General features: G+C 35.3%; 1 protein-coding gene across 1 annotated transcript; it reads left to right on the forward strand.

The window, feature by feature from the left end:
* Positions 1–504: 504 nt before the first annotated feature.
* Positions 505–11,162, forward strand: LOC117344451 (uncharacterized transporter slc-17.2-like). Its single transcript, XM_033907192.1, has 11 exons — positions 505–559; positions 994–1,223; positions 2,063–2,296; positions 2,893–2,980; positions 3,483–3,578; positions 4,994–5,121; positions 6,818–6,967; positions 7,631–7,763; positions 9,309–9,459; positions 9,696–9,786; positions 10,785–11,162. Exons 1-11 carry the CDS (start codon positions 544–546, stop codon positions 11,019–11,021), a joined length of 1,554 nt encoding a protein of 517 aa, XP_033763083.1. The 5' UTR covers positions 505–543; the 3' UTR covers positions 11,022–11,162.
* The last annotated feature ends 1,196 nt before the right edge of the window (positions 11,163–12,358 follow it).

A 12,358-nucleotide genomic window follows, 5' to 3' on the forward strand; every position in this document is an offset into this window, starting at 1 on the left:
GTGAAGTTGGCTCAACATAGGACAGACAGCATTTAAAATTTGAACGTTGTGCCAGCCCGAAATACAATATTCAGAAATTAAATGGATTTGAATGTGTGTCGGTTCGAAAAACGAGATACATTCAAAATGTGACACAATAGTCAGATTTTGAAAGTCTAAATGTCGTTGAATATTCAGCCAACTTCACACGAGTTTAAGAAACATTGTTATGAGCTCATATATCTACTCCATATTCACAATTCGACTTCCATAATGAAAATACTTGATGTGATAAATGCCGCACGGAGTGATATTATAGGGGGAAAATGTTGACTGAAGAAACATGTAACAAGGCTTATATAAAATTATCATGGAACACATTGCATGTTTTCATTAAAAGCCAGGGAAATGCATGGTCATATTTTGTTATTCATGTACTCACCTATCGATATGTGCTGGTACATAACTTATGTAAGTGTCAGAGGATATATATATATATAATATATATCATCTGATAGTGTAGAAGTATGGCTGACTACGGCTGACTGCCTAAGATACCCAAAGATGCAGGAAACATTAGGTAAATATTTAGCTTTAATAAGTGCTAATATATTAATTATCACTAATCATACTGATTATATTGTTTCCGAAATTACTTTTTGATATATCTTCGCATATATTTTTTCTGCGTCGGGCTAATATTAACGTCAATTTCTTCAATATGAACGAGATAATTTGAAACTTTTCTGCAACTCACATGCTTATAACTGTTGCAAGCATATAATAATGTTAATTCTTGTATCGCAGACATCATATTTAATAATTGAATGATATTAAAAAGATGTTTATCTTAAATACAAACAGCACCTGAAACTGTTTGCTAGCATTCCAAAAATTCTGTCTCAAACAAGGAAGACAAAATTACATGGCAAATGGAGGCAGCGAGTTTCGAATAATATCAATTTCATCGGTGTTAACTATCTTCTATGGGATTAACAAGTTTTATGTTTTAAGAGAAGACACCTCTTCTGAAGGATCATAAAAGTAAAGAGTACACCTTCAGTCTTTGGGAGAAATACACGTCATGTCGATGGCAGGTAGGAATCATCGCCGGCTTGGCCATGTCCTGCTCCATACTACTCAGACTCAACATGACCATGGTGGTAGTGTGTATGGCGGCTGGAAACCTAACGGTCACAGTGGTACAAAATGGCACTGACGTCACCATACGCGATCCATACCTGGTATGTAAACTGGTTTTCTTATGCCGATCATTACACCAGAATGCGTTTAAGGTTTGTTTTCATAAATGAAAGATATTATTCGCTTGCACGTTTTTGTTTCATAGTTGATCTTGTTTTTCTTTCTAAATTTCGCATTATATTTTAAAAGATCTGTAATTTGAGCTTTCGTTTAACGCTTGAGATCAAAATGAATGCAAAGTTAGATTTTGTCTGATAAACAAAATGTAGTTATCCATAGAAGAATTTGATTTGAAATATATATTTACCTTTTTGACTATCGATTTTTGTACCCAATTACAAAGCTGTTAGAGTTTAGCCCTGTTAGAATTGAGACTTCAAAAATGGAACGATTTAAATCAGTGTATCAACCACCTGGAGTGAACAGCCAGGACACTTTTACCAAAATATAATTGTGACGTCATCTCTCTACCGACGTTCTTTTTAATTCAAATGTCATCAAACTCAAATTAATTTGATTAATTCCTAACTCAAACAGTGAATCTTTTATAAAAGAAATACATGGAAAGTCCATGGTATATGAAAATCTGTAATTACGTTTTATAAGGTATACAAGAAAATTCATACAATTTACAAATATGTGCATGTTGAAAATGAGGAAAAGAGTGATAACCAAGATGCCTGATCTGCAGCTAGTAAATAATGACAGAGGCCTGAGAGGGTAAAGGTAATGTAGCAATTAAGGATGTAACGATACTCATTTAAAAGGATATCCCTCTGGCAACCTACACAAATCCTACAAGTAAAAGATGTATATCTATTTCAAGTTGAACTAAATGGAACTGATGTTTTGCATGATTATTTATAACGTTGCAATCCAGGACAACTACGTATACTGGGATAGCGCTATGGAAGGATTGTTGATCTCGGGTTACTATATAGGGCAGGTCTTTACCTCCCTCCTCTTCGGAACCTTATCGGGAAGGATCAGCGGCAAAAAGTTTATTCTCTTTCTGACGTCAGTACTTATTGTGACATCGTTTGTGACGCCGGCCTTAACATTCGTCAATCCCTACCTCGTCCTAGTAACACGTATATTGATTGGCATAGCAACAGTGAGTTTTGTCAAGACGATGTTTAAAATAGTAAATAGTGCATGTTGATGTCTTATAGATAAATGTTTGAACATGTCATAACTACAAGCAGCATTAAAACAGATATTGCTGGAATATAATGGCCTTGATCGACAAGGAAAATTGTTTATTGCTAAATATTCAAAAGCTGCCATAGATATTCAGACTGACAACTGGCATTTGTCCTACTTGCTTTTTACGCTGTTTAACAAATGTATCAGTGCACGAATTTAGTTCGCAAACGATAATGATGGAATGGGAGTAATTAACGAGCCAGACTAAACTGTTCCTTCTACTTATAAGATATCTCTTTATAGGTCGTCACCTAGAATTTACCTATATCATAATGATAACAGGATTTCAATATATACGCAGTAATCGTAATTCAGTCATAATGACTCCATTATCACCTTGTACACATGTGAGATACAACGATATAAAATCAAATTCAAATATCTTTAAGTATTATAGTAATGGTGCTATGAAAAATGTTTAAAATATGCCAAATAAAAACCAGAAATATGTATTTATACCCCAAAGTTTGACTTTTGTGATACATACATTACCTTTCATTTCAGGGAGGATTAGAACCTTGTGGCACCCAGCTCTTGTCCAATTGGGCCCCTCTTCCTGAACGGGCCCAGATGATGTCGATCACAGAACAGGGTAAGAATATTAAATATATTTCTGTTTCTATAATTCGAATGCATTTATTGTTGAATAAGTTTCCCAAACAAGTGATCACCGAGGGAAAAAGTTAAGTTGATTTCAGCCTCTCTAATCAGTTCTAAAATGAATCAAAGAATAATTGGGAAAAGTTTTACCCTAAAAGATCTATAGAACATTTTTTTATAAATAGTAAAAACACCATTTAACTGTAACAATCATAGACGCTTACCTGTTAGTCATTTGTTAAACATTTAGTCTCATAATTAAATATGCATACACGAGTCTAAGGGAGACATATATATCAAATTTGGGAAAGTTCCAAGAAAATGAAGATAACAACTGTCTGAATTTGTTATGGTCACGTTTCAGTCCTTTGGATTTTATTGCAAGTCTCACGAACGTGACAAGCGTTTTAAATCACCAGAAGGCTTTGAACGACTAAGGTTCTTTTTTGTTGACCAATCAAAATATTAAAAAAATATTGTTATTCTTTTATTAGCCAACAGTATCGGCGGGATAGGGAATTTCCTGCTGTCGGGTTTTATATGCAACATACCGGTACTAGGAGGTTGGCCATTTATATTTTACATATTTGGTGAGTACATACACCATAAGGATATTATACAGCTCAGCCATCAGCTAATTTCAAACACGTCTGCGTTGTGTTTAAAATATGATGTATTGTCTCAATATTCCAATATCGTTAGTATTCCCATGTGTTTTGATATTCAGTCATAACACTCTCTTTTTCTCTGAAATTAAAATGTTCCTTACTTTACTCTGTGAGAATTTTTTTTTCTATCTAATATATTCTAAACTAGTTTCAATGTAAACAATTACTTACACTGTATATATATTACGTCCTCCCTCTGGTGAAGTAGACAGTATCGTAACGGGATATAAAGAAAGACTATCAATCAAGATATTATTATAAGTAAGATAATATTTCACTGCCTACATTAAAGCAGCATGGTATCCTTATTTTCAACTGAAAAAATCAACTGCGTACCCAAAATATCTTTTGGCTTTTACGTAGGTATAAAGATTGGCAGGTGGTTGCTAAGTGGAGTTAATGAAAATCTTACAGTTAGCAGTCTGTCGTTAGTGCTACAACTTGTGTTTACTTCTCTCCACAAAGCCAGCAGTTTACCCTTTAATATGTCATAGAAATGTCATTTCATTGGTATTTGCGGGATGTTTCATTACTTGTTTATATCAAACGGCCTTGTTGAAATTGTCTATCTTACCGTTACGTCCATTTATTTTTAACGTTCTTTCAGTAGCATCCCTCTGGTGTTATTGAAGGATAATTAACGTCCTTGCGGGCCATTTTTTGACACGGGAGATTAATTAAGTGTTATTTGTAGAATTGTTCTATCTGTCATGATAACTTCTGTTTAATTAAATTCTCTCGACTAAGTGCAGCTGTCTGTTGTGTGGTCTTTATAGACAGGTTTGTCTACACGTGTACTAATAATCATCGGCAGGTCAATCATAAATAAAGTCTCTAAGCTGGATATTCATAGCATACAAGATTTTTTTTAATGAGTTTTTATTTTAGCAAGCCTTAGCGAGCAAAACATATAGTTTGGTCGAGTTTCACAAAATCCCATATGAAATGAAAGAGAGATATTCTTTATCACATAACTCAGAAAACTTACATTTTGACAAGTATAAAAAAGTAAACAAATGTAGAACAATATCAAATGAACACAGCCATTTTGTTGCGCGATAAACAAATCATGACGTAATGCTATTATCCATGTTATGACGTCACAGTTGAACTTTGACTATCACAGCCAATGAGAAACACTCTGGGTTGAATTACAATAGTGATATTTGCAAAATATTTAACCGGTGAATTTACTGGATAATCGGTCGATTATGTGATAATGCGTGATATGATAAATACATAAAATGGTGATGAATTCCTATTAGTCATCTCTTTTAAACCACATTTAACGAAGTCTGTCCGTTGTGTCGTGCTATTATTGAAGTTTTCCCAAACAGGTGGGATGAATGTGATAGCGATGACTCTATGGATTTTCTTGGTTTATGACAAACCAGAACAACATCCTTGGATCAAGCCGAAAGAAGCAGAATATATCAACCGGCATAGAACTAAATCACATGGGAAGGTACAGCGTGAATATAGAAACGTTATCAAGATTGTATTGTGTGTATTGTGGTTTTCGTTAAGATATTGTTATACAGAGTATTTACTCACTAAAATGTGTATGTAGCAGTATTAACTAAATACGGTTTATGCTATTCAGGTGTCCGTATCTTACACGAACACATTTCAACACTTATATATATACTGAAGAACGTACATATTTTAGCGGTTATCTTATTTTAGCGATTTTCACGAAGGAAGAATTTCGCTAAATTATACTTGAGGTAATTGTAGTTTATCTACAAGGTTTCAAATGGCAGGCATTGTCAGTGCGCTAATTTAGCATTCCGCTAATCCGTTGTTATACGGTTTGGCGCTAAAATTTGAGCCTGCCAAAATCAGCACGTTTACAGTACCTTTTTTGGAGTCGAACTCGTCTGCTATTTTTCAATGATGAAGTCGATAGCTATTATTTAAATTTTCATCTCATCAGTTGTTCTAGTTTTAAGCAGGGCTTAGTAATGTATTTATCTCTTCACTTCTATAACAAAGTTTAGTGAACCGAAACGAACTATGAATAAATATAAAAAAAAATTGACACCTTGTCATATGCATTGGTTTTTATTTATTATGTATACAGTATGTGCATGACATATCATCACAAAGCTACAACCATTATCATGGTGGCCTTTTTCTTACATCTAATTGGTCGAAATTAAAATTCTGCACGAAAATATTAATGGCTGCCATTCTGTGTCCTCTCATTGGTTATATCCACCGCTTGAAATGTTCTTTAGGCAAAGATGCTAGAATTGAGTTATTTTCATCTTAAATATGTATTGTAGAAAGAGGATAAAACGGTTTATAACTGTTTGTTATATATCGGTCGGCCATGCTGGTGGCGGGGCTTATTCAAAATGAAAACTTGACCACTTGTTAGTATAAGCCAAGGCAATTTACCCGCTACATAGCATTTTAATGGGTTAGCACTGTCCTGATGTCATCAAATTACACCAATTTAGCATCACCTATTTTACCGACTTAAAACGTAGACAGGACATCGAACGTTTAGGTATATTGTGTAAGGTGACATCATTCTAAAGCTCTAAACCTAATGGGAAATACCCAAATTAACGACTTTTGATTTTCATGAAATCGACATTATTTGCATCATAGGCTAACCAATAGTCTGCGATCGTGTCGAGACATGGTGGCATAGCACCCAAACTACGCTTACTGATAACAATTTAAACTTTAACGTCTAACACACAACACCCATTTCCAAATGAAGGTCGTAGATACCAAGCTTCCACAATAAGCTTCCAGTGTTTAGCCAATCCTAAGAGAGTTAAGAGAAAAACACGTCCAAAATTATTCACAACGTGTTTAGAATACCGGTTCGACCCCACACGAAATCCAGTTTAGAATTGCCACGAACAATATTTGTCTGTATACCTTTACAGAAACCTACACAAATATGTTAAACTGTCGTCGATTAAGTATCCTTTGTTAAGCTGGTACGTTAACGTCTAGATGTGTTATCGGTTAAAGCTTTGTAGTGTTCTTTTTAAGGGCCTCTTCTTAAACATAGTATATACCGCTTGGTTTTTAATTTCACTATTTGTGTTGATATTGACACACTGGATTTTTCTAGTACAGGAACAAGGATCCTGTCTGTTTTGTCTATGTGTAACGAATACATATTCTTATTTTGATAGAAACTGAAGGTTCCATGGTTGAAGATGCTTACGTCGGCACCGGTGTGGGCATGCGTACTAGGTTATTTGACATCCGGGACCCTATTTATGGTCATGGCTGTTTGTTTACCGCTATATATAGAACAAGTTCTCAAATTTGACGTTGGAACGGTTAGGCTTTTCTTGAAAATCTTACCAGTATTTGTTAATTCATATATACTAAATATGTTCATGAGAAGAGCTACAAAGGGTCAAACATCACGTTTCTTTTATTTATCTATTTATTTATTTATTATTATCATAATAGTTTATTGAAGCAGTTGTATGTTTATATATTCAATTTAGATTTGGGGTTTTCTTATATTCAATCTGTAATAGTGTTTATGCATTCCAATTTTAAATTTCGCGCTTTCAATTGGACCTGTTATTGTGACGTAACGCCTTCAGGTGACCGTTTCCCTACCAAAGATATAGTTCATGGAAATAAACACAAAACCATGAATTTAATTTGAACATTTTGACCAATAATTGTCACCGTGAGGATTTTCACAATATATACAGCAGAACTACATAAATAGTAATATTGATCAATCGGGATTTTGATCCGTTAGCACGGACTTTCGTGATGTCACAAATAGACTTAATACAGTGACGTAAGACATGCCGACGTCATTTAGTGACGACGTCTCCAACAACATTGATCTTCATATCACAACAACAATAGTAATTTAGAGAAATGTATGATATAATCAATTTCTGTTTTGTTTGGTTAAGTTATATAGTGACATATCTGACCGCCATTGACTACACGAATGCGTTCGAATCTCGTTGCAGAATGGTTTAGTATCGGCATTGGCATTCGTTGGCCGATTTATTGGAGCTCTAGTATTTGGATACCTGTCTGATTGGGTCTTTACAAAGGGATGGTTGACACTGAAAACAATCAGGAAGACGTGTCATGTTTTTGGTAAGATAAACCCATACACAATCTTGATATCACAGGAGAAACACAGAAAAGGACTGAAACCTGCTGGTTCTTTTAAATTTCGTTTATTCGACCGGAGCAGTTCCACAAAGGAATATTTTCAACCCTACAAATAGAATACAAATATCCTAGTTATTATACATAGCCGTGAATACAAGTACAGTATGTATGACGTTCGTCAGATATTTAATTTAAGTCATGTAAAATGCAGTATTCTTATGTGGCGATGCATGCCTATTGTAGGACGTTGTAGGACAACTCCAGAGGATATGTTGCCTCCTACTGTTTCTGGTGAACTGCGTCCGGGCGCGGTTTAACCCTAGTTTTTATGAAACTCACACTCACATTTCATGCTTTCTTACAAACTCACACGCTCATCTGCATATAAGTCGAAAACAACACCAAATAAGGACACGAACAACCAAACACATGGACGTACTAACACGATACGTGTAAGACATGGACAGAACTATAAATAGTAACAAGTTACAAACGTCAGAACGCACAGACGAAACAGTACACAACATAATTGATAGATATGTATACTTAATTAATCAATATGTACCTGTGACACACACACCCTGTTCAGCAAATGTCGTCCCCGACATTTAATTCCGATACAGATAATCTGTGAATTTAAACATTTTAATTAATGACCTGAAAAATTAAAATATTAATCAAAACACCAACTCAATCAACATCAATATTTTCCATAGATATCTTCCTAAAATCATAAACAAAACTTATCAAATGTCTGAAATACAAGAAAAAGAGTCAAACACCTGAAACATAATCATAAATACATTATTCAATCGAACAACAAAACATTTAAACCAACAACCAATCATTTTCAACAATATGTTCCATAACGTACTTATCGTAACGGTCGGGCGGACGTCTCGTTCGCGTTGATCTCCTCAGTGGTTGAGCTTCTACCACAGGGGCAGTTCGCCAGAAACAGTAGGAGGCAACATATCCTCTGGAGTTGTCCTAGAACGTCCTACAATAGGCATGCACCGGCACATAAGAATACTGCATTTTACCTGACTTAATTGACTAATGGAAGGTATGTGACTTGACATTTATTTAATAATAATTATAATGACTATATTGAAATTATTATCCTTAAATTAAATACCTGACGTACGTCATACATACTGTACTTGTATTCACGGCTATGTATAATAACTAGGATATTTGTATTCTATTTGTAGGGTTGAAACTCTATAAAATATTCCTTTGTGGAACTGCTCCGGTCGAATAAACGAAATTTGAAAGAACCAGCAGGTGTCAGTCCTTTTCTGTGTTTTTCCTGTGACATTGAATTTAATTTAAAATCTGGCTTTATTTTTGTGCATGCTTGCGCGTGGGTATGTGTGTTTTAACCAATTAAACGTGACATATAGTTCAAATTAAATCGAATCCTGTCGGAAATTATTTGTTTAGCAATAGTTGAGCTAATTTTATGCCATGTGAAATTACCAACATTAAACCTGTAGTTTTTTTCTATATTTTTATTTCTTTCAGGCACAATTGGTTCTGTGCCAATTATCATCGGTATCAGTTTTCTCCGACAAGAAGACCAGGTACTCGCTGTCGTACTCATAACTTTCTACTGGTTCGTGCTGACCTGTATGAACTGTGGTTTCCGGGTTAATCCGGCCGACATTGCTCCCAGGTAAGTTATGTATGTACTAAACCGTCCATATACTTCTCCGTATAATGAATTACTTGTCTACTTTCTTAAATCAAACTTTACCTGACCTTCCTTTGGTGATTTTATTAATTTCATAACATACGACATTTTAAGTTATGATTCATTTTACAGTATCTTTGCCTTTGCATTTGATAAAAAGTTTGTAGAATTGTGTGATGTACTTGTTTATTGAATACATGCGTGAAATTGTTTTGAAGGTTTGCTGGCGTGATAAGTGGGATGTGTGTTTTCCTCAACAGCGCGGTTTCTCTGTTTGTCCCCTTGTTAGTAACGGCTGTAACTCCAAATGTAAGTTTGTTATTCACAAGAATAGTTTGGTTTGTATCGTCTAGTGTCCTGTCAACAACTATTGTATATATATATATACAGTATATATACATAATATTTTATTATCCATCACGTTGAGAGAAGGCGTTTCGTTGGTAAGACCATTGTACAATAGCATTCGAAAGTGCCAGACAATTTGGCCTCGTACCATATTCGCCCAAATGCATGCCGCACCAAAACCATGTATTCTCTGGATATATTTCTATGTTTATATAGCTGTAATAATTATATTTCAGTCATTTTAGAGCAAAAATTATTTCACTGCAATTTAAGAACTGCCTTCTCGGTGTGAGTCCGAGTTGCATTCGTGGAATGCATGTGTATGTGCATTTAGGGATGATCCGGTATGTTCGTGTTTGTCTACTTGTCACAGCAGGATTCCTCACCCAGTCACATTAGACTTACAACACGCTAACCAGCTATCCCACTCCAAGAAATGCTTGTATGTCTCTAACAGGGACATAACGCAATACCTTCCCCCATTGGCAACCTGAATGCCAAAAGTGGGGTAGTGTCTAGGGAGACATTATCCAGAAAAAAAATGTTGGTGTAAGCCATACCTTTAATTCGATCAGTCGCCGCTTATGAATTATGCAATGGGGAAGCAATTTTTACGCTCCACATTAAGGGCAGGCCACACCAGGATAACATAAAGTAACAACATTTATATAAACATGTTGGTGTCCTATAAAGGCTCTAGTTTAGGGTTTTACATTTTTGTAACAGGATTAATTGGAGATTGGTGTCTAGGGCGCGGCTAAAACAGAAGGAAACGAAAATTTTATTTATTCTAATAACCAACACTAGGTTGAATTCAAATCTTTGTAGTTTTGCTTGACAGGGATCAACAGTCATCGCAAAACTAGGTTTTTTGTATAGATTTTTTAATTCATCCTCGAAAGAATAGCATAAACGATATATAAAATATGTAGATCATTTCGGTTCTTAAATTACCGCAGGGTACGGCTGATGAATGGCAGAGCGTGTTTTACGGATGTGTGGGTGTGTCCGTGACAGGAGCTGTCACATTTGTCGTGTTTGCCAGCGCGGAGGAACAGGAATGGGCCAAAGATCCCGAAGAGAATAAGGATATGGTCATCAAAGTGACGGGTAACAACAACAATACTTTTGATGACCATCTCAGTCTGTCCACAGAATTCAAGTCACTTCACCAAGGGAAGAACACTTACTCTTAGCGAAAATTGTTTTATTGTGTTGTAGATCTACATTGTTGGCACCGAATCAATTATGAAATGATTGTTTCGACTTCGTGGTATCTGTGTTTGTTTGCATGATATATACATACGAAATCTAATAAAATGCAATGTTTGTTTGTTTGTTTGTTTCCTACTGTTTTACTGTGATTCACCTCACCGAATTGATAATCTTGGTGAATATGTGTGCTATACCGTACTTTGGGATATTTTGGCGTCGTACAAATATGACGGTTTTTTGTTCAAAATAGTGTGGTTCAATATTGGTGTGTCAAATTTTGGCGTTTACTATCATGTGTGTTAAATTTTGGCACTTACCTGTAGTTATGTAATTGATATGGTTGTTCATTACGCTATGAAAGTCTACATATTAAGAAGTCATGTCGCATGGACACGTGTATACAGGTATTAAAAGCTCTGTGGGTAAGTGACAGGATTCGATCACCTACCTGAGATATAGAGATTGTTTGAATAGGTATTTTCTGAGAACATATCAGTATAAGCCTTTTGTATTTCGTCTCACCTGGTTGCACAGGAAAACATGCAGTCTTCGCTTTATACACAAGGTTAATCGATAGATCGAGACGCGACTTGTCCCTGAACACAGTTAATACAACAATCAAATTTATGACACATTTAGATGAAAACATGCCTTTATTGACGCGTTTTTATCAAAAAAACAATATTCCAACACACATCAACACATATCACGGAAGCTAGTAATGGGTATGTATTAAATGAACGGAAAGACGGTTGTTATAATCCGGATATTGTTCCGGCGATATTTTTCGTGAAACTTTGGTGTATTCAATTTTGGCTCATTCAACCTAGACGCAAAATAAACAAAAATATATCCACATTCACATTACATTACGAACGATGTAGCGATGTATCTTTTTTTTAAATCTTTCAAACTCAGCATTTTTGGAGTGGAACGACTGGTCCCCCTGTTGTCAGTATACTGTGACATAGTGGAGTGTCCTGCTGGGTGTCTCCCGCATTACGCCTCAATAAGGTAAAACTATCAAGTCGATATCAGTTTCGCGCAATCACAAGGAGACAAAAGCGAACATGTAAGAACTTTCGAAACCCACACACATTCACCACGCACACGCATCTTGCAATCACGAGAGGTCGTCATCAATTGGCCCTAGGTGATAATAGGGCGTTAAATAATACAAAACAAAAGCTCCCTTTTTGTTTTTGATATTTGTGAAAAAAACTGGTCCAGATACAAAAAATATGACATTGTTTTCATATCGTGTGCAACATCAATTATATGTTAATCAATGGAACTATTTCTATAACAATTACAGATG

The sequence above is a fragment of the Pecten maximus genome, chromosome 16, assembly GCF_902652985.1.
Source record: "Pecten maximus chromosome 16, xPecMax1.1, whole genome shotgun sequence".
NCBI classification, from domain to species: Eukaryota; Metazoa; Mollusca; class Bivalvia; order Pectinida; family Pectinidae; genus Pecten; species Pecten maximus.